The following is a 23,893-nucleotide window of genomic DNA, read 5'->3' on the forward strand; positions in this document are numbered from 1 at the left end:
GGTAAATAAAAAGTGCTCAAAGATAGAGGGAATTGTTGGTTGCTCGAGGACGAGCAAGAGCTTAAGTGTGGGGTGGTGATGTTTGGCTAAAATTCAATGTTTTTGCATGTAATTTTTCTTGCATTATGCCTTGATCTCGTAACTTTAGTGTGAATATTTGTAACTCAATCTTAATAATGGTATTTATATATGTAGGAGTCAATTGGAGGTGATTTGGAAAGTTTGCATGCAAATTGACGTCAAAAAGGGAAGAATTTGGAGGAAGTATAAGTTTGGTCCCCAGGTTGATGCTAGGCACCAACCAAAACGCCAATGACAGAAACCAAAAAGTTTGCTGTCCAGGTTGGCGCTACGCACCAACCAAAACGCCAATGATAGAAGACCAAAAAGTTTGTTGTCCAGATTGGCACCAGGCGCCAAACGAGACGCCAAAAGGCAGATTTTGTCCTAATTCGACTGGGACTTGGGGATTTCAACCCTAAACGACCCCAACATGTATAAAAAGGGTTCTAAACCTATATTTGAGGGGTTGGACATTAATTGGAGGCACGAACATCATGTGGAACAACTTTTGGAGGAGAAAATCATCGACTTCTTGATTCCTTCATCTTTTCTTTGTAATTTGTTCATGCAAAATACTTGGAAACTTGTTACTACATGAGTGGCTAAGCAATCTAGTTTCTAGGGTTGTGGTTGACATGATTATTAACGTTTACTAATTGCATCTTCGTTAATTCGGATTATCATCTTGTGGTTGTTTCTTTAATTCTAGTTTTAACTTGTGACTTGTTGTAGCTACCATTTCACCCTACTATCTATGTTATGCTTGGGAAAGTCATGTTTAGATTAGAGTAGAATTAAAGAGAGCTTGTTTCTGAACCCGTGGCTCGGGGAACGATTTCGCGGTTAGGATAGGAATATACCTAACAGTCTTGCTTAGTTGAATACCGTATTATATTCGTTCATGATAGACTCAATACCATAGGAATATAGGATTGATATATTATGGATAAGCGAATAGTATTGTGGGAACATGCTATTCATATAAACGATCCGGTAAATTAGCAACCATACATAATCTGGATTAACGAGTGTGATTATTGAACTTATTAGGAATGATAAACCAACCACAACCCTGGAATCTTCATCTCCTCTGATTAAAATCTCATCATACACATTTGCATTCTTGCTAAATTAGTCGTTACTTGTTTAATTTCCGCAATAGTAGATTAGTATAAACATAACACTCTTGATTATCTTGGACAGTAAATTGATTTTAGTTTGCTTAGTGAACAATTACTCTAAGTCCCTATGGGTTCGGCATCCGACTTTCGAGTCACTTTATTATTTGACGGCCACGTATACTTGCGTGTATTTTGGGAATCAACAGTGACCGAAGGAGATATGAGATACAATGCTATGTTCGGGAGGCCTTGGATTCACAATAAGGGCAGTACCCCCGACACTATATCAGGCGTTGAAATTCCCCACACTGGGAGGGATCAAAATAGTTTACGGAGAGCAACCGGCTGCAAATGAGATGTTCGCGGTTGATGAGGTGGTCCCGATATCCGCACTCTCGACATCAAAGAACCCGAGTTCGGTCACCAAGGAAGAAACCAAATAGCAATGACACCGGCCCCGACCGAACCAGAAAAGCAGGGGACGGGCGAGGAGGACGATTACGGTGTCCCCAGGTCTTTCATAGCCCCTAACGATTCCGATAACACCAAGTCAACAGTTGAGGAGCTAAAGCAAGTCATATTGATCGAGCACCTGCCCGATTGGAAGGTATACCTGGAAGAAGAGGCCCCAGTCCGAAGTCAAACACGCATTCATCAAAGATGAGGTATCCAAACTCTTTAAAATAGGTTCCATTCGGGAAGTTAAGTACCCGGACTGGTTAACAAACGTAGTGGTAGTACCTAATAAGGGAAATAAGTTAAGAATGTGTGTAGACTACAAAGACTTGAACAAGGCATTCCCTAAGGACTCTTTTCCTTTGCCTAACATCGATCGCATGATCGATGCGACGGCCAACCACGAGATACTCATCTTTCTCGACGCCTATTCCGGGTACAACCAGATCCGGATGGATCCGGGCAACCAAGAAAAGACTTCCTTCATCACTAAATACGACACTTATTGTTATAACGTAACGCCACTCGGACTAAAAACGCTGATGCTACTTACCAACGCCTAGTAAATAGGATGTCCGAATTGGAAAATCAATGGAGGTTTACATTGACGACATGTTAGTTAAGTCCCTTCGAGCAGAGGACCATTTGGAACATTTGCAGGAAACCTTCAACATACTGAAGAAATACAATATGAAGCTGAACCCGGAGAAATGCTCATTCGGAGTCAGGTCTGGGAAGTTCCTATGATTCCTGGTATCTAACCGGTGGATCGAGATCAATCCCGACAAGATCAAGGCCATAGAAGATATCGCCGTGGTAGATAACGTCAAGGCCATTCAGAGGCTGACCGGGCGCATAGCCGCCCTGGGTCGATTTATTTCAAGGTCCTCCGATAAGAGCCATCGGTTCTGCTCATTATTGAAGAAGAAGAATAGCTTCTCGTGGACCCCGGAGTGCCAGCAAGCTTTGGAAGAACTTAAACGGTACCTTTCGAGTCCGTATTTTCTTCATACTCTGAAGCCAGACGAACAGTTATACCTGTACTTAGTGGTATCCAAGATAGAGGTATGTGGAGTCTTAGTCCGGGAAGAAGAAGGTACGCAATTTCCTATATATTATGTTAGCATGACTCTAGGCGAGGCCGAAATGAGGTATCCTCGCCTGGAGAAATTGGCGCTCGCTTTGCTAAGCGCCTCTAGGAAGTTGAGGCCATATTTTCAGTGCTATCCGATATGTGTTGTGACTACTTACCCATTGAGAAACATAATGCACAAGCCAGAGCTCTCGGGACGATTGGCCAAATGGGCCGTGGAAATTAGTGGGTACGATATTGAATATCGACCCCGAGCCGCCATCAAATCTTAAATTTTGGCAAACTTCGTGGCTGACTTCACGCCGGCGTTGATACCCGAAATCAAAAAGGAATTGTTGTTAACCTCGAAGACCTCCTCGGGGATCTGGACCCTCTTTACGGATGGTGCTTCGAATGCGAAGGGGTCAAGACTCGCCATCGTGTTGAAGCCGCCCACGAGTCACATAGTTAGGCAATCTATTAAGACTGTGAAATTGACTAACAATGAGACCGAGTATGACGCCATGATTGCAGGCCTCGAACTAGCTAAAAGCCTGGGGCCGAGGCGATCGAAGCCAAATGTGATTCCCTACTTATGGTGAATCAAGTCAATGGGATGTTCGAAGTGAAAGAGGAACGAATTGGAAGATACTTGGATAAATTACAGGTAACACTACATCGATTTAAGGAGTGGACCCTGCAACATGTACCCCCGAATAAAAACAGTGAAGCCGATGCTCTAGCTAACTTGGGGTCGTCGGTTTGTGACGACGAATTCAATTTGGGAAAGGTCGTACGACTCATGAAATCGGTAGTGGAAGAAGGCCACGCCGAGATAAACTCGACAAGCTTAACCAATGACTGGAGAAACAAGTATATAGATTACCTGAAAATCGGGAAGCTACCCTCGGATCCTAAAGAATCGAGAGCTCTGCGCATAAAGGCGGCCAGGTTCAGCCTATTCAAAAATAACACCCGGTTCAGAAGAACGTTCGATGGCCCACTCGCCATATGTCTGGGACCGGGAGACAACGAATATGTTTTGAGGAAGTTCACGAAGGCACCTGCGGGAACCATTCGAGGGCCGAATCGTTGGTTCGTAAGATAATCAGAGCCGGCTATTACTGGATCGAGATGGAGAAAGATACGAAGAATTTTGTGCGGAAATGTGACGGTTGTCAGAGGCACACACCGATGATCCATCAGCCCGGGGAGCTACTACATTCGGTCTTGTCACCTTAGCCATTCATGAAATGGGGAATGGACATCGTCGGTCCCCTGCCATGGGCACCCGGTAAGGCTCAATTTATATTATTTATAACTAACTATTTGTCTAAATAGGTTGAGGCTCAGGCATTTGAGAAAGTCAGAGAAAAAGAATTATTGATTTTATTTGGGACCACATAATATGTCGGTTCGGGATACCGGCCGAGATCGTATGTGACAACGAAAAACAGTTTATCGGCAGCAAGGTAAGCAAATTTTTCGAGGACCATAAGATCAAAAGAATCTTATCAATACCATATCACCCTAGTGGGAACGAGAAGGCGGAGTCTACAAACAAGATCATACTCCAAACCCTTGAGAAAAGGTTAACCGATGCCAAAGGAAAATGGAAGGAAATTTTGCCTGAAGTCGTATGGGCATACCGTACGACCTCAAAGTCCAGTACCGGGGCCACCCCAGTTTCGTTGGTCTACGGTGCCGAAGCACTAATACCGATAGAGGTAGGAGAATCGAGTTTCAGGTTCCGATATGCGGCCGAAGAGTCGAACGGAGAGGCTATTAGCACGAGCCTAGAACTATTGGATGAGAGGCGCGAGGCTGCGCTCGTCCGGTTTGCCGCTAGAAACAACGGATCGAAAGGTATTACAACCGGAGGGCCAACCTCCGGCACTTCAATATTGGGGACTTGGTGTTAAGAAAGGTGACACTGAACACCCGAAACCCGAACGAAGGGAAGCTGGGACTGAATTGGGAAGGTCCATATCGAATCATCGAGATTACCGGTAAAGGTTCGTACAAACTCGAAGCAGGGAACAATGAGCGGCTACCGAACAACTGGAACGTGACCCACTTAAAACAATACTACTACTAAGGTACGACCCTATTCTTTCTTTCTTGATATATATTGCGAATTGGACTAACACTTGCAGACAACAGCCAATGATGATGTAGTTGTTAGGCCTAAAAGCACGCGTTGCACTCTTTTTCTCTTGAACCAGTTTTGTCCCAAATGGGTTTTCAAGCAAGGTTTTAAACGAGGCAAAAGTGGATCGTGCGAACTTAGAATCGAAGACCAGATTTGAATCGGTATTGATGGTCACCTCAACAGTATCTGAGCCCTCTCGACGATCGACCTCGAATACTCGGTGGATAAGATTTATTGTAAGGGCCAAACGGTCAAATAATCCATGATCGCATAGACCACCTAAGCCATAACACGAAGCTTGTACACACTTACAATCTTGTATATTACGCACAGGAATGAAAGAAAGTTTCTACCTTGCAGATATATATTTTGTCCCTTAAGACTATTACATTTTGTTCCTTAAGGATATCGAGCCCAAGGTCGCCTCTATCCGGATCCGATAGATTATCCTCATTCGGGGACTGTCGTCCAAAACAAATTCGGACAGCTCGGGCTATCGAAGCCCGAAGGTACAGATCCTATTAGGTAGCGCCTGAACTTAACAGGCTACGGCCACCCCTAAAAAAATGGTTCGGAGACGTCCAAAGCCTGTAATTAAAACATAAGGCCTTTAATATTCCAAAGCGGTTCAAAGGTTACCCTCGGCAAAATTATAGTCTAAGAAAATTTAAACAAATACTTTGGGGAAAAGCTTCCGATCATACCGAGCCCCCACAAGTTTCAAACAAAACTTACGTCGAGAACAAGTCTTGTTCGGACCTCCGAACAACAACTTATCACCACGTTTTACTTCATGCTAAGGCATTTGAAATATTTTTAATTGTAAAAAGATATGCTAAAAGTAATAGACTTGAAAATTGCCAAAAGGGAAAAACCTTATATAGACATTCCAAAATATCTTTACAAAGGCCGATAAAAACGGCCTCAACAAAGTGCAAAAACAAAGGCAAAAATTCCTAAGGCACCTATGCCTAATCTCCACTGGAAACCGCCTCGTTACTAGAACTGTTGGGATCTTCTCCGTCTTCGGGTTCGCCGGAGCCCTTAGAGCCTTCTTCACCCTCGGGTTCAGCCAGCTTCTTGGCCTCTACCTCAAGCCTCGAGCCTCTTCGATCTCGACCGACAGGTCGAAACCTCAGGCATGGATCTCCTAGAGGGTCTCTCATCGAGATAACCGCTTCACGTACTCAACAGAAACTTTCAGGCAGGCCTCGGCTGCCTCAACATCAGCCCTGTACTGGGCCACCTTCTCTTCAGCATCAGCCCTGGATATTTCTGACTCAGGCCTCGTTATTTCAAGCTCCTTGCCAATGGCATCCCGTTCAACAATGGCCAAGCCTAGTTGAGCTTGGAAGTCCTCGACTTGCCGAGCCCGTGTATCAGCTTTCTCTTTCACCACTCGGAGTTGGACCTCTACTGATGCCAGCTGCTCCCAGGCGGTCTCCTTCTCTGAAGCCAGTCGGTCCATTTTTCCCTTCTAGACATCGGCCAAGGACTGGACCTCGTTCATTTCAGCCCGGAGCTGGTCGATTCGGTCAATCTTCTGTTGGACCTGCGAGGTTTGGTCGTTAGTCTCCATGGCTAAGTCGTCATTGCTAACTTCGAAAATCATTACATGTTCCACCAAATCAGCATGCTCCTTCTAAGCCGCATCCAACTCGGCCCGGAGACTCTTGACGACACCTTCGTGTTGCTCGCTGAGAAGCTTATATACGTGTCACTCTTCTCGGCAAGCTCCCTAGCCTCAACCTCGAGCTGGTTAACCTCAGCCCGGTAATGGAGAAAACTTTCATGATGGAGTACCGAGGCCTGAAAAAACATAAAAGAAAGAAGACATGAGAAATATCAAAAACTAAGTCAGAAGATGGGAGAGCGTAATTGTAAGGCCCCGTAAAAGTTTATCGAAAATCCGGAGTTTCGTGGTGCCGAAGTAGACTTATGTGTTGACGATTGTATGGATCGGTTCGGACTTCTTGGGTTGAACAATGCGTTGGGGAATTGAAGAAAATTTTTGAAGTGCAGGGCGTTTCTGCGGCTCATTCTGCGATCGCAAAACAGATATGCGGACAGCAGATCTGCCACAGACTGAGGCAGAAAATCTGGGCAAATGTTTGGACCATTATGCGGTCCATTACGCGGCCGCATAATCATTTTGCGGGCCGCATAACCCATCGCAGATCCAACATGAAATTTTCCGGAGGAAGGTTCTGCGGCGCATTATGTGACCGCAGACTGGTCATAGAGTGGGGAAAAATTACCCAGTTCCGGAGGGCCACTGTGTGGACCGCAGAAGCATTATGCGGTCGCATATGCGACCGCGGATCTATGTCGAGGCTTTATTTTTTCAATTTTATAACCCGACCCCCATTTCATTTATCTAGCCTAAGGGTTCATTTTTATGGGATTACCTGGCATTTTAGAGAGATAAGAGAGCTATTCTAGAGAGAGGGAAGGGAGGACTAAGGATTACACTACTCAACTTGGATCAAGCCTTAGAATTTCATCAAGAGGAACTTGCTAGGGTTTCTAAAAGGTAAGAATTCTTCCCCCAATTCACCAATTTCGAATTTGGGTAGAAGAGGGGTAAAGGGGGAGTGTGATTCTTGGGTGTGAGAGTATTATTTATACATGCATGTGCCAATAAGGTTTGTAGAAAAATTATTGAGCTCAAATGAATAAAGATTGGTTTGTGCAAATTTGATTACATGCATGTGCCAATAAGGTTTATCTAGTGTTTGATAAAATACTCAAATCAGCTGAAACCATGAATATCTTCCTAATTTGTGTTCAATTTTGTTATGTCTCAACATAGATTAAAGTTGCTACAATTTCCGAAATATTGTAGTAATTTAAGGAAAGCTCAAAGCGAGGTATGAAGGCTAAACGCTTCTTCTAGTATCGGCATTCCCAAATCCTTGTAAACTTCTATCATGTGTAGTCGAACTTGAAACGCTATTGATGTAAGGTATTCAAACTAGTAAAATTGATTCTCGATTGGCATAACGTGTTAGAACCCTCGTGTGTTAATGATTCTCTATTTTGACTTACTTATGTTATACCCCTTTTTGGAAGAACATCTTGTATGAAATCAATGTGATTACACACTTATTTCTCATATGATGAGACTTTGTGAACTTACACTTGCTAAGGCCAAAGGTGCCGAATGGTTGATTTAAAAGGGAATTCTTTGTACAAACTATTATTGTTTTGGGAATCCGGGATGTGGCATTGTGAATACACCTCCACCCGCATATATTGGGGTAAGGCGGAGGGACCGCTTTATGTAGAGTTGTAGTATTGTGAATACACCTCCACCCGTATACATCGGGGTGAGGCGGCGGGGCCGCTTTGTGTAGAGTTTGTGACATTGTGAATACACCTTCACACGCATACATTGGGGTGAGGCGGCAGGACCACTTTGTGTAGAATTTCTGGTATTGTGATTGCACCTCCACCCGCATAGGTTGGGGTGAGGCGGCAGGGCCGCTTTGTGTAAAGGTAGTTGTAGAGGACCCCTGACTTATGAATTTATAAATGTTATTTAAAGCTCTTAATAAATTTGTTGTGGCTTTAACGGCTAACTAAGCCTTTTATTGTTACCATGATTCATCACATTCATGTTGTATTTCCAATTCCTTGCATAAGTGTTTTGTCTTCGTACTAGTACTATTCGACATGTACTAATGTCTCTTTTGCCGGGGGCGCTGCATCTTTAATGGATGCAGGTGGTTCCATAGCAGGTGGTATTGATCAGTGATAGCAGCACACCCTCTCCTTAGCTGACTTGGTGAGCCTCACTTCATTCCGGGGTCCTGTATTTCTTGTTCGATGTACATAGTGTTTTGAGGTATGTTGGGGCTTGTTGCCGGCACTGTCGTAGTACTCTTTTGTTTCTGTTAGAGGCTCCGTAGACATTGTGGGTTGTATATGGGCGTTGAAAAAGTCAAACTAACCTTGTTGTATTTGAATCACTTGTTGCACTTTAACTATGATTGTGCATGTATTTTGAGGCTATAAAATGAAATGACTAATGGTAATGGAATTGGCATTGTTCATGGAATCCACTCAAGGTTTCATTAATGAAATGTATCTTTTCTTTATTCATAGGTAAGTTGGGTAGAAGGTATTGTAAAGGCTTGCTCGGCCGGGTGTATCTCGATTAAGCATTGGTCGCGCTCCCCGAGGTCGGGGAGTGACAGTAATGATGCCTTACCCGGTTCAGCGCGTGTTGCGCTTCGTTGAATAAGCACGGCACATCAACCTCATTCATTCTCGTCTGGTCTTCTTCGGTTACCAGGCACCGGAGGTAACTCGCTACCCCAACAGGAGCAGAAAGAACCCGGGCATCCTCCGAGATGGTGATGATTATTGACCTCTTACGGCCGGGATCCATGCTCGGGGCGGGGAACTGGTTGATTAATTTTGGGCTTGAGTTCAGCTCGCCGACCTCTGAAGACGGGTCTTTCCTTGGCACCTCCAAGTCGCCCAACCCGGAGAAGTCTTCTAAAGCGGTCGAATACACACCTTCAAAAAAAGAATGAAGGGGATCGTCCGCTCCATGGGCCCCTTCGTTGGATCGCTCCTTTGTCGCTCGGGATTTGTCAAACATAGATTCGGTGAATGAAGGCGACCCAAAATCTCTATGACACCGGGCGGAGCGGATCCGGCTCCTCGAGAGGTCTCAACCCTTATCTCTAGGTTCCCCACTCGGTCGTCGCCCGCTCTTCGGGGAAGGTCGGCTCACGGGCCACAAAACTATCATCTTCATCACGCTCATCCCTGAGCCGATAGAGAGAGTCCGAGTCGGGTGCTCGAGAGCTAGAACTCTTTTTTATCTTACGGGCCAACCTTCTCCTTGGCTTCTTCTTCTCTGAGCTTGGGGAACCCGGAGCCTTCCTTTTCTTCTTCTCTCCTGCTGCTTCCCCGAAGCAGAGGGATCAAGGGGCAGGTCCTCGTCCCCTACCAAAGGCCTAAGCTTAATGGTCTTAGGCAAACCTACGAAAAGAAAAGAGAGGAAATGAGAATATGATGCTAAAAGGGGAGCCTAATGTTACTTATTCGGGAGAGAAATCTTACCGTGAGAACAGGCCTCCTAGCGGCCCTTCGAGAGATCGCGCCATGTGCACTTGGAATAAGGCATCTGCGAACAAATGACCTCGATCCACTCCTTGGACCGAGGAATGGCGTTTGGGACTCGAGCAACAGCTGCACCACCACAAATACTAGTGAGGAAAAAGGAGATGAACGTAAAATCGACATTTAAAGGAAAGTTATGCTTACGTGATACATTTCACTTCTCAGGGAATGGCATCAGCTCGGAAGGGATCAAGTCTACGTGTAACGACTCGACCGGTCGTTTTGAGCTCTAGCACGTCATTCAGCAGTTTGAGGCCATGATTAACTTCACTTCAGGTATTATGACTGGAACGCGTGGTCGGAATTGAAATTTCGGAAGTTCAGAGTTGATTTGAAAAGAAAAATCTCATTTCGGAAGCTTTAAGTTGGAAGAATTGACTAAAGTTGGATTTTTGAGTAAACGGTTTCGAAATCGGGATTTGAAGGTTCCAACAGGTTCGTATGATGAATTCGGACTTGGGCATATGTCCGGATCGGGTTTTGGATGACCCAGGAGCGTTTCGGCACCTATTGTGAAAGTTGACATTTTGGAAGAATTTCATAAATTTGGATTGAAGTACATTTCAATGTTATCAATGTCTGTTTGGGATTTCGAGTCCGGGAATAGCTCCCTATGGTGATTCTGGTATTGGGAGCGTGTCCGGAAGTGGATTCAGAGGTCCGAAGGTCATTTTGGAGTCATTTGGCTAAAGCTAGAAATTTGAAGGTTTTTGAGAAGTTTGACCGGAAGTGGACTTTTTGATATCGGGGTCGGAATCCGATTCCGGAAGTTGGAATAGGTCCGTAATGTGACTTGTGTGCAAAATTTGAGGACAATCGAACGTTATTTGATAGGTTTCGATGTCGATTGTAGAAGTTGAAGTTTCAAAGTTTATTAAGTTTGAATTGGGGTGTGATTCATGATTTCGATGTTGTTCGATGTCATTTGAGGTCTCGAGCAAGTTTGTGTTATGTTATGGGACTGGTTGGAATGATTGGACGGGGTCCCCGGGGGCCTCGGGTGTGTTTCGAGGTGGTTTCGGATCATTTAGAGCTGCCCGGGAACTGTTGTTGCTGGTGTCTAGTGTCCTTCTTTGCGAACGCGAAGGAAGTCCCGCATTTGCGAAGAGAAAAATTGTGGGGATGTTGAGATTGGCCTTCGTGAACGCGATGAAGAACTAGAGGAACCTACGCGAACGAGAGTGGGGAGCCGCGAACGCGTAGAAGGAAATGAGGATTGGGCCTGAGGACGCGAACGCGAACACGTCGTGAGGAACGCGAACGCGAAGGAGGTTTTCTGGGACTTGGTTGGTTGAGCTTCGGGAACGCGAAGGGGTTGCCGCGTTCGCGAAGAAGGAGTCGGACTGGGCAGTGAGATGTTTTAAAACGGGATTTTTGGCCATTTTCACTTCATTTTCTCTATGGGAGCCGGTCTTGGGGCTATTTTGGAGCTCCATCTTCATCATCTATGTCAAGGTAAGTAATTCTCACCTATTGCAAGTTAAATACATAGTTTATATATGGATTTAGACATGAAAATTTGTAGAAATTGTGGGATTTTGGTAGGAAACCTAGAAATTGGTATTCTTGAATTTTGATCACGAATTTGGGCATGAAATGGAGAATAAATTATATATTTGAGTTCGTAATGTTATGGGTAATGTTTATCTTCGAAAAATTTCGGAATCCGGGCACGTGGGCCCGATGGTGATTTTCTCGACTTTCCGAACGGAATTGGGAATTGTTGTAAATTAAATTGTTATGAGTGTTAGAGTATATTTTCATTGATTTACACATTGTTTGGCTAGTTTTGGAGCATTGGGCATCGGTTTGAGTCGTCGAAAGGGCTTGGGAGCCGATTATGGAGTTTCGGAGCGAGGCAAGTCTTCTTTCTAACCTTGTAAGAGGGAATTTACCCCATGGGTGAAATAAATCAATGTGTGCTCCTATTTGTGGGGGGCTACGTACGCACGAGGTGACGATAGTTCGTGCGTAGCTACTATTATGCCTAAGCTCGGGTAGTCTAAGACCCAAAAGCATGCTTTACTTGTAATATTTGCAATCTTGTTGTCAATTTAAAATGCTTAAATCATATCGAACTTTGTTAATAAATTTCTAAAAGGCTAGACATCGTTTTCTTGACTTTTAAAAGAGAAATTGCCTTTTCCTTGGATAATTGCCCCTTGATGAATTCTTGATTGATTATTTGAATGTGTTATCTTTTGTGGAACGGGCCGAACGTCTCGATAGATTAAATAGATGCATCTATGGTTCGCGCCATTCGACTCTCTGGCAGTGCACAGTTTAAATATTTGTTGGATCGGGCCGTACAACCTCGGCATGATTTGCGCATGCTTGTATTGCTTGCCTTGAAATTTATAAATAATGATATTGCCTCCTCGGCCTGAGTTAAATTGTTAAATAATGGGAGGTAATTTTGGAGATTTCTTAATTATAAAAGAACTCCTTACTTACTTCAAAATATTGAGCTTGCAACCGTTCATATAATCCATACTTAATTATATCATTGATATCCTATTTATAGCCCATAGTAAGTGTCGAAGTCGACCCCTCGTCACTACTTCTTCGGGGTTAGACGAGATACTTACTAGGTACGCGTTGAATTACGTACTCATACTACACTTGCTGCAAATTTTTGTGTAGGTACACATATGTTTAGCGGCCTTGTAGGCGCAAAGGCGCGATTATGGCGGGGACTTAGGTGAGCTGCATTCTATACGACACACCGCAGCCAGCAGAGTCTCCTTCAAAGTATTGTATTTTCTTTCCTGTCCAAATTTGTATTCCGAACAGTTATTGTATTTTATTTTAAAATTTCTAGAAAAGGCTCATGCACTTGTGACACCGGGTTCTGTGATGATTATGAGATGTTCAGTATTGAAATTGAAAAACATTGTTATTTATTCTGTAAGTTCATCTTTTACTAGATAAATTGAAGTAAATTTATGATTTCAAAAATATTAAAATGAGAATTTAATTAACTATTTAGTGTTAGCTTGCATGACAGTGGTGTCCGGCGCCATCACGACCTTTACCGGATTTGGGTCGTGACACTGCGGTCCTCACCCGGATAAAACGTCCCTACCAGCCCCGATCCTGATCCTCATCGATGCTCGAGAATGGGGCTTTGCTAGCCCGGCGTGTGAGCTTTATCAGTCCCCTCGGAAGATTCAGGGGCTGTATAGGCGGAGAAGGTGATCGATGGTGAACCGACGGGATTCGGTCTTGTTCACGAAGTATCGAAGAAGGATTACGATCCTCCACAACGACGGGTGGATCTGACCAAGGCATACTTCATACCTCTTGCAGAAGTCCAGGATAACCGGGTCCACCGGGCCCAATGTGAAGGGATAAGTGTAAACACTTATATACCCCTCCACATGGGTATAGTAATGGCATCCTCGGGACCGGGGACAACAACGTCCTTATCCGCCCCGCCGCAGTCCTTCCGAACCACAGGAAGGACGTCTTCGGTGAAAGTTGAGTATCTTGTGGCTGGCCGTCGCATCGATCATGTGATCGATGTTAGGCAAAGGAAAAGAGTCCTTTTTAGGCACTACTACTATGTTTGCTAACCAATCCGAGTACTTAACTTCCCGAATGGCCACCTATTTTAAGGAGTTTGGATAACTCGTCTTTGATGAATGCGTGCTTGACTTCGGACTGAGGCCTCCTCTTCTGTTTAACCGGGTGGAACTTCGGGTCCAAGCTCAGCTTGTGAGTAGTTATTTCTGGCGGGATCCCTGTCATATCAAGATGGGACCAAGCGAAACAATCTATGTTAGCTATAGGGAATTCAATGAGTTTTTTCCTGAGCTCGGGAGTTAGCCCCGTGCCAGGTATACTTCCGATCGGGCAAATGCTCAATCAATATGACTTGCTCCAGCTATCTGTTGACTTGGTGGCATCGGAATCGTCAGGGGCTATGAACGACCTAGGGACTCTGTAATCATCATCCTCGCATGTCTCATGCTTCTCTATTTCGGTCGGGGTCGGTGTCGGTGATTGTTGTTTGGTTTCTTCCCTCGCAAACGAACTCGGGTCCTTTGATGTCGAGAGTGTGGATATCGGGGTCACCTCATCGACCGCGAACATTTCTTTTGCGGCCGGTTGTTCTCCGTAAACTGTCTTGATCCCTCCTGGTGTGGGGAAGTTTAATGACTGGTGTAGTGTCGAGGGTACTGCCCTCATGTTGTGAATCCATCGCCTTTCGAATAGAGCATTGTATCTCATATGTCCTTCAATTACATAGAACTTTGTTTCCTAAATGGTTCCGGCGGTGTTTACCGACAGGGTTATCTCCCCTTTAGTAGTTTCGCATGCCATGTTAAATCCGTTTAAAACTCGGACTGCAGACACTATTTGGTCTTGTAGACCCAGCTGTTCCACGACCCTCGATCTGATGATATTGGCTGAGCTACCTGGATCAATTAACACACGCTTAACTCGAGATTTATTTATGAGTACAGATATTACCAGTGCATCATTATGTGGTTGCACGATGCCTTCAGCGTCCTCGTCGTTGAAAGATACGGTTCCCTCTGAGGGACGTCAACTCCACCAATGATACCTTAGTGCGCTTGTAATAGATACCTTAGTGCGCTTTAGCATCGGCCCTTGGGGGACGTCAACTCCACCAATGATCATATTAATGACGTACTGAGGTTCCTCTTGCTCGGTCTGCTTGTTGGAATCCCTATTCCTAAAGTGATTTTTGGTTCTGTAACTCAGAAATTCTCGGAGGTGTCCGTTATTGAATAACCGGGCTACTTCTTCTCTAAGTTGTCGGCAGTCTTCGGTTCTATGGCCGTGAATGCCATGATACTTACACATTAGGTTGGGGTTCCTTTGGGCAGGATCAGACTACAATGGTCGAGGCCACTTAATATCTTTGATGCGTCCGATGGCTGACACGATACCGACAACATCGACGCTAAAGTTGTACTCTGATAACCTCAGTGCCTCCCTAGACCTGTTTGGTCTATCGAAACCGTTTTTGCTCATGAGTCGCCGATTATTATGACCTCGATCGCTTCTTTTTTCATTCCTTGCTAGGTTACGTCCGGATCTACTGCCCTTTCAATCTCCGCTATACAGTTGGTACCGATCTCTGCTCGGTCTTGGTTCGTGATCGACGGCTCTTTCAGACCTGTCATTAGTTCTAATGGGATACACGGACCCAGAGGGTGCCCCGAGTTGATCATCTACGACCCTGATTTTTTATTGGTACCTGTTATGGACGTCGGCCCAAGTTACCGCCGGGTATTCTATCAAATTTTGTTTCAACTGTTGCGAAGCCAATGATCTTAGGAGGTTAAGTCCTTGGGTGAATGCTTGAACGACCCAATCGTCCGCGACTGGAGGCAGATCCATCTGTTCCATTTGAAACCTCGACACGAATTCCCCGAGCATCTCCTTATCTCATTGCTTTACTTTGAAAATGTCTGACTTCTTGGTCTCGATCTTGATGGCCCCGGCGTGCGCCTTTACAAAGGCATCTGCAAGTATAGCAAACGAGTCAATAGAATTAGGGGTAACTTGTGATACCGTATCATAGCTCCTTTTGACAAGGTCTCTCCGAACTTTTTCAGCAAAACGGATTCGATTTCGTCATCTTCCAAGTCGTTCCCCTTGATGGCGCACGTGTAGGAGGTCACATGTTCATTTGGATCGGTTGTTTCATTATACTTCGGAATTTCGGGCATACGAAACTTCTTTGGGATCGGCTTCAGAGCTGCGCTCGGAGGGAAAGGATTTTGGACAAATTTCTTGGAATCTAGGCCCTTCAATATCGGTGGTGCTCCTGGATTTGATCGACTCTGGAGTTATAGGTCTCCATTTTTTTGTCGTTGACTTCGATTTTCTTTTCTCCTGATTCCACCCATTTTATCAGTTCCTCGAGCATCTTTATTATCTCGGGGTTAGTCCCGGGTTCAGCTTCACCCGGCCTTTCTTTGGCCGGTTTATTTCTGCAAGTGTTTTCCTGGGATGGTTTGGGCTCAACTCTGCTAGGGGCTAGGCTTTGGTTCTGCAACTGGGTATTGCTGCATGTTGAACCTGTAACATTTCAAAGATCATCCGCAAGTTGATCCCATCACCTTCGTCGTCGTGTGTACTCTAGGCTACCGATCGAGCTCCCCCGCGAATGTTGTTTACGGGGTCGGTAAGAAAGTTTGCTTCGATAGCCACATGTGAGTTAGCATCGATCGGATCCGCGACTGGAACTCTGTTGGTGTCAAAAGGGGGCACCTCGTTGTTGGACACCACATTGTTGTTCTCGCCATGGCGGCCAGACTCAGCATCCACGTTCAAATGGGCAGATTGGGAGTTTGACATTTTTAATTTGACCTGAAATTAGAAGCTCAAAGAACAAGTGTAAAATAGAGTGCGTTATGGAAAGTTTTATCAAATTGCCACTATTATCCTTAGCCCCACGGTGGGCGCCAAACTATTTACCCTAAAAATGGATAAGAATTGAATTTATATATGGTTTTAAGGATATGCGGATTAATTCAATACAAATGATAAATGGCGTTAGATTAAACAGGTAGAAGACGTAACAAGTTGTCAAACCGATAAGGAGAGTGACCCCGGACTCAGTAACAACTTAATGAAATGCCTGCCTTCGATCCCGGACTCACACCAATGAAGAACTGATGAACTGAAGTAAGAATTTTTAATAACAAAGAGAATAATAATATATTGCCTTGATATACGTGTTACAATGTCCCCTATGAATAATAAGTTTTTCCCTTTATATAGTAGGAGAGTTTTACCCTAAGTACAATTCTAAAAAAGGTAAAAATCTTCTATTTCGATGATCACTGATTTTTCGTCGATACGAGCCGAGATTCACGCCGTGATATCTGGTTAGATACGGATATCACGACCCTTTGTTAGTCATGTGCAGCTGCTTGGTAATGCTCTCTGAAATCTCAATCCTTAAATCGACCTTCGAGGATATGACCCTGATACCCCCCCCTCCCGAGGGCAGGTGTTTGCCCGAGCCCTGATACGAGGGGTTCCTCGTTCTGACTCTGATACATTACGGTCACCTTCCTGCTCTGCTTGGCTCGCCGGGAAATCGAGTCATGCAGCGCGCTCGGTTTTACCCGTATACAAACTAAAAACACAAACCTCAGAAAATAGCCACTTGAATGGCACCACAGAGTTTCAAATCAAGTCAACTTATGATAACATATCCAAAACTCTAATTACGTTGACAGAAAATTACTCGGTAAAGCTGGAAATTTAGAATTGTGATTTAACCTCGATAAATTTAGAGGAAATGCAGATAAGTCAGTGACCTATATAATTGTTTACTGCTTTAGGATAGTAATCTATGTACTCCCTCCGTTTCAATTTATGTGAACCCATTTGACTGGACACGGAGTTTAAGAAAAGAGAGAAAACTTTTGAACTTGTGTAAAAGGAGACACATATATTTTGTGTGGTTATAAATCATTGCATAAAGGTAAATGATTTCCAAATAGGGAAAGAGGTCATTCTTTTTGGCACGGACTAAAAAGGAAATAGGTTCACATAAATTGAAACGGAAGGAGTAATTTGTTTCCTGCATTTGTGCAGATCACTGTCCTAATCACCGTTCAGTAGCGCTTTTCCTTTTGCAGAACCACCGGGAGAAAGTCTCTGAAAAATAACCACGGGGAGAAACCAATAGAGGTTTGCTATCCTCTTACAGTTGACTCGATTCCACCATTTTTCCACCTAAAGTAAAAAATGTTGTCCCATTGAGATGTTGATTTTTTTTATAATCGCAAATGAGATGGGGAAGTTGTAATCCCTTGCTTAGATTTTTGGATTCTTCATATCTCTGACTTGAGAACCAGTCCAGGTTGCTTACACCATAGACATCCTAATATCTCAGAGTACTTTGCCAAGATTGAAAACCCACAAAGTCCATATGAGAGCACATGCGCAATAATAAGAGGTGGCAATACCAAAATGCTGCCCAACTGGGGCAGGGAGTTATCTCTGCCTGAAAATTCCGAAATAACCTGCAATTTCACTGAAGTCAACTATTGTAGCGGGAAAAATCCTTGGAGGTGGGTGGAGGGGTATAGTTACTGAAATATTCATGCTATTATAGTAGTATGCAGATCCAAAAAAGCTAAGGATTTCAACATATCCTACACCAGTACACTTTAAAGAGGTCAAAGGATGTTCCAGTTCCCTTCAAGGTTCACTTTATCTAGGGCATAATATATCAATTCATGGGAGATCATAACGACAATATGTCAAGCCATGACCGCCTTCTTCTCTCTCTTGCTTTTGCAGCTCACCACCAGTCTTTCAGCTCATGCACTTTCCCCTGCCACTGCAACCTTCTTGCACTCTGCTCTTTAAATTAAACACTAAATTGTAGTATCTCCAACATGAACTCTTGGAAAAGCATATTAAAGCTAATAAGCAAGGTGTATAAAGCAAAGCCGTGGATAGCCTATTCTAAAATACCCTGAAATTAACCATCATCACTTACAAAAAATGAATTCTATTCCTGAAAGGAAAAGGCAATTGCAAAACTGAAGATGGACGATTTTTCTTTTGATCAATATTTAAGCTATATTAACTCCACATTACATCCAACAGGGCTTTGGTAAAATCAAAGAGACAGCATAAAATATTCTGATGATCAGGAAACTCGAATGAAATATTATTCAGAATTTAGCCAAACAAGAAAAGAAGAAAACAGTTAAATAGGACAACCAAAACCCAGTATTCCAGCATGAGTAGAATAACAACAAAATGAAACTAAACCTGGGGGTCTCGAGCAGGTTCTTTTCAGGCGAGGCTTGTTGCTGGCCCTTCCCCTTTCAGTTACCAACTGTCAGTCAAGCTGTAAGCAATTGAAGAGAGAAATTCATGATAGGTCAGGATGAAGGGTGCCAAATACCAGCCGAACAACCAGATACTCTCATCCCTGAAAGAAGTGTTTCAGAATCAGGTCGGACAATTGTCTCAAGGCTTCGAAGCCCATTTGGCGTAATGGACCACTCTTATGGGCTCCAATCGAATCCATCCATTTGCTAAATGGTAATGATAATTCAAAAACAACAGCATCTTATGAGGTCCATTGACATTCCACCGTCGAATTTAATCCAGGAGACATAAAGTTTCTGCCTAGAATACAGTGCATGAAATGACTTAGAAGAACAGATCAATCCTATCACCTTCTAAAATATGACCTGTTTGAGCACAAAATTCTTCTGCAAAATTCTTGTAAAAGATTTGATCATCTGCAGCTATGGCTTGATCAACAAATTTGATTGAATAGCCATTTACTTAAATGAGGTCAAAGACAATACAGCATGGATCGTGAGTATTTAGGCATTATAATGGACCAAATGCAGAAGCAAGTTCTGCATCCTTTCTATTTGTTGGTTTTACTTGACCGTGAAAGTGCAACCTAGCTCGATTGAATAAAGAAAGTAAGTTCAGTAGCTCCTCATGGGAGAGCTTTGAAGGCCTCTTATCTTCGAATCCACCAGATCGTAGAATGTCAATGACTTTCTCTCTAAACAAGTTCAGGTCCATTCCGACATCAGAAGAGAAATTAGCATTATCTTCATTGCTCAACCCATCTTCATCTTCTGTATCATTAACATGATAATCACTGTAAATTGTGTTATTCACTTCATCCCCTTTGATTTCTTGCAGCTTCATTAAATCCAGCAACATTCTTTTCTGCTTAAAGATCGCACCCAATGTTTTATTTTTCTTGGTGAAGCAAGTTCTTGTAAACGCACACCATTCTTCATAGTCAACCTCTGGGATTTCAGCTTTAGGATGTATCTTCACAACAGAAGAATCAACTTTAGGACATGGCAAAAAGTCCTTCTTGCTCACATTCATGACAAACTCTACATCAGCCACCAGCTTCACGTTCACAGCTAATCTATTAAACTCCGAATCCCCTGGATTTGCCAATAGCCTCCTTGCAAACTCTTTCTGCAGCAGTAATGTCCCACCCCTATATGAGTTCTTCCCAAAAACCAATTTAGCGACCAGAGGGGAGGATATTCCATAAGGGATGTTGGCTACCATAAGATCAAACTTTGGAAACTCAGTCCTTAAAGCATCTTGACAAAAAACCTGCAAAACCCAAATGACAACTACTCAATTGAACTTATATGAAGTCCTAGACATGTCAACCCAACTTCATTAAGCAGTTGTCCGGTTAAGTGATGAGTTATACAAGGACTATAATATAAGGCTGTTATACAGTGTAATCATAATACATAAATTGTACTAACAATATAATATGCAGAGTGGCCATACCAAAATCAAGAATTAGCTTAACACTGGTATTACTAACACACCTAGTCTTATTTCACATTATATCCCATATGAAATGATACTTGGATTCCTATATGTTAGTCGGTGTTAGTTATGCGGACCCTTAACAGGAAACCACACATTACATTAACAGTGCAGAATTTATAAATAGATAATTTTATTCAAAGAGTCCTAAGGCATTTCGTCGAACACCTTGTAAGCATATAAACTTACAGTTAAGCGGTCCTGAAGCCCTCGCTCAGAGACACGCTTGTGAAGAATCTCTACCATACGTTTGTCAATTTCAATGGCTATAACCTTTTCGGCAACTTCTAGAAGTTTCAGGGTGAGATTTCCGGTGCCGGGTCCAATTTCTAGAACAGTATCAGTAGGAAGTATGTTGGATTTTTGGACAATGGAGTTAAGAACTCGGGGATTCATGAGCAGATGTTGACCTCTGCTTTTCAGCAAATAAATTTGTGCTTCTTGATTTTCAGTTTTTCTTCGAACTCTGTGATAATCTTCATCTTCATCTTTGGCGTTGTTGAAACGGCGAGTCGACTTCGTACGACAATGTTGACGGAGAAAATGTTGGCTAAGGTTTAGTTTGGAAATATTTTCGGAGAGAGTTTTGGTACGATGAAGCATTTTGAAGCCTTGTTACGGAGTTTGAGAGATTTTCCAATTCTCAGGCTTCGTTTTGAATTTCAGCGGGAATTAAAGGGGCAATCATCAGTTTCCAAGTTGCAACAGCAAGACGCAGAATTCCTCACCCACTGGTGGAAAAAACAAGGCCCAGGTCAGTTCATAGATCTGGGCCAAGTTCTCTGGCCCATTGGTTTGGACCATCTACTATACCGAATACAAAGGGATCTTTACACAAATAGCCAGTCATATTCATTATTTAATTTTTCTAGCCATATATATATATAGATTATACATTGGTTATATACAATTATACACATATAACACATAAATTATGCATATATTATTCCTTCACCGGCTATTTTTAGTTTACGTGGTTGGGTGGGCAGCTATTTGGGCTAATTCTTCAATACAAAAAGGGAATTATCTTTGGGAATACCATATTGTATAGCCGCTCTCAAAAATAATAGCTGATAAAATATATATTTTTGTATATTAATATATAAATATACAAATTATATATATATATGATCGTATAGATTTTTTTATATATTTGGCTAATAGATGTAATTATTATTTGCCGGCAAAATGTGTAACCTGCCCTATATCTTTTTCTTTTAGGAGGTTCATCCTGAGTGAAAGAACAGTTTATTATGCCATATGTTGAATACAATTTACCATAATATTTTACTGAATTTAATTGTGTACTTGTTTCTAGTTATGACATAGTAGAAAGGGCAAGAATTGTTGGGGATAAAAGAATTTTAAATCTGGCTAAACAACGCATGGAAGTACCATAATTATTTTCCAAGGGCAGTCTGAGATGCAACAATTGAGTCCATACCCTAGCTAGTGGTATTAAGAGAGGGTCACAGACTGAAACCTTCCAATTATGACTTTTAATTATAACTACACTAACAAGCTCACATCATTATGTCTTACGTTTGTATATAAAAAACACCCCTTAATCACTTTTTTTTTCCTGATCGAGCTTCCAATTCTACTAATTATGTTCTTCATCTTTGTCTCTGAGTAATATTCTTTCAGGGGTGTTTTGCTACATTAATACTTTAGTATTCAGATGTCGAATCTTTTGCATACAAATTATAACCTGTGTTTTTCATGGTAGAAACTAGAACGGAAAAGGGTCACAAATGCCCTTAACGTATTAGAAATGGCTCAAAAATGCGCTTCTTCCACCTATAGATTCAAATTTGCCCTTAATGTTATTTTTAGGCTTAAAAATGCCTCTCTCTTAACGGAAAGATAACATAGCATTGATGGGCATTTTAACATTAAGGGCAAATTTGAACCCATAGGTGGAAGGAGGGCATTTTTGAGTCATTTCTAATACGTTAAGGGCATTTCTGACCCTTTTCCGTTTTAATTAAATATTTAGCATTTATTTAGTCTAGAAAAAAGTGAATTTTTTTTTACTAAAAACTGAAAAAAAATGAAAATATTTTTTTTTCAGTTTTTACAAAAAAAATGCTTTGAAAAAGCTGAAAAATATTTTCTAAAACAATATTTTTGTAAAAACTGGAAAAAAAATGAAAAGCAATTTTCTAAAGCAATATTTTTGTAAAAGCTGAAAAACACATTTCTTCTTCTTCCTTCCTTGTTTGTCCATATGCTTTCTGAGTTCATTTTTTATATATTTTAGTTCTTCTAATGAGTCAGTACATCAAAACTGAAATATTTTTATTTTTTCAGTTTTTAGTAAAAAAAAATTACTTTTTTCTAGACTAAATAAATTCTACATGTTTAATTAAAATACCATTTTTCCAGAACTCGGAAAGCCAATCTATTCTTAAATAAATGCTACATGTTTAACTAAATAAATGCTATATTTTTCGAGACTAATGAATTATTTTTTTTTACTAAAAACTGAAAAAACGAAAATATTTCAGTTTTGATATATTGACCCGTTAGAAGAACTAAAATATATAAAAAATGAACTCAGAAAGCATATGGACAAACAAGGAAGGAAGAAGAAGAGGAAATATTTTTTTCAGCTTTTACAAAAATATTGCTTTAGAAAATTGCTTTTCATTTTTTTTCCAGTTTTTACAAAAATATTGTTTTAGAAAATATTTTTCAACTTTTTTAAAGCAGTTTTTTTGTAAAAACTGGAAAAAAAAATATTTTTATTTTTTTCAGTTTTTAGTAAAAAAAAATTACTTTTTTCCAGACTAAATAAATATTACATGTTTAATTAAAACGGAAAAGGGTTAGAAATGCCCTTAACGTATTAGAAATGACTCAAAAATGTCCTCCTTCCACCTATGAGTTCAAGTTTGCCCTTAATGTTAAAATGCCCATCAATGTCATGCCATCTTTCCGTTAAGAGAGGGGCATTTTTAAGCCTAAAAATAACATTAAGGGTAAATTTGAACCCATAGGTGGAAGGAGGACATTTTTGAGCCATTTCTAATAAGTTAAGGGCATTTCTGATGGTTTTTCGAAAGTAGAAAGGTATTAAGATAAGGCGTAACCCTTCAAAGATTTGTGGGGCAGCAGAATTTGGTGTCCGGTTATTTTATCACTAGTTATTAGCTGTGAGTCCCTCTATGCAAACACCTCTTTTTCTCTCTTCTAAATAAGAGTATAAGATTGGGGAGGATCTTCAGCTGCCTAGAGAAAATGATGCTTCGTACGTAGTTCCCATCGCTGCAATTATGGCAGATTAATTAATTACTAGTGCTATAGAAAGTGATGTTGTATCGGCTATATGAACATTGAGATCTGATAAACCCATGGGATGTTTCAACTTTCAACTAATAAGCACCTGGTCCATGGGAGAAAAAGTCTTCTTTGTAAAAAAAAAAAAAAAAAAAAAAAAGGGAAATGAATGTCTTGCTATATTTTTTACCTAGTAATTACTACAATGACGAGAAATCTCACCGAAAAATTCCTCCGGCCAGCTGATCACAACCTCTTGCTTTACTTTTT

The 23,893-nt window shown here is 41.9% G+C and overlaps 1 protein-coding gene across 2 annotated transcripts; it reads right to left on the minus strand.

Moving 5' to 3' along the window:
* Window positions 1-17,006: 17,006 nt before the first annotated feature.
* LOC104118988 (ribosomal RNA small subunit methyltransferase, mitochondrial) lies at window positions 17,007-21,051 on the minus strand. 2 transcript variants are annotated; one of them, XR_691341.4, is made up of 3 exons: window positions 20,531-21,051; window positions 18,779-20,113; window positions 17,007-18,018 (listed from the first exon to the last, which is right to left on the minus strand). XR_691341.4 is itself a non-coding variant. In XM_009630377.4 (2 exons), exons 1-2 carry the CDS (start codon window positions 20,942-20,944, stop codon window positions 19,352-19,354), a joined length of 1,176 nt encoding a protein of 391 aa, XP_009628672.1. In that variant the 5' UTR covers window positions 20,945-21,051; the 3' UTR covers window positions 18,558-19,351. The 2 variants fall into 2 exon arrangements, 1 of the variants encoding a protein (XP_009628672.1); XM_009630377.4 differs by lacking the exon at window positions 17,007-18,018 and having other exon boundaries at window positions 18,558-20,113.
* Between the last annotated feature and the right edge of the window lie 2,842 nt (window positions 21,052-23,893).

The sequence above is a fragment of the Nicotiana tomentosiformis genome, chromosome 2 (genome assembly GCF_000390325.3).
Source record: "Nicotiana tomentosiformis chromosome 2, ASM39032v3, whole genome shotgun sequence".
Taxonomy (NCBI): domain Eukaryota; kingdom Viridiplantae; phylum Streptophyta; class Magnoliopsida; order Solanales; family Solanaceae; genus Nicotiana; species Nicotiana tomentosiformis.

Bases quoted from the DNA above. Each gene is read 5' to 3' on its own strand.
- LOC104118988 (XM_009630377.4), bottom strand. From the start codon at position 20,944: ATGCTTCATCGTACCAAAACTCTCTCCGAAAATATTTCCAAACTAAAC. The intron at 20,114-20,530 runs GTAAGTTTATAT...TGGGTTTTGCAG, and splicing joins GGCTTCAGGACCGCTTAACT to GTTTTTTGTCAAGATGCTTT.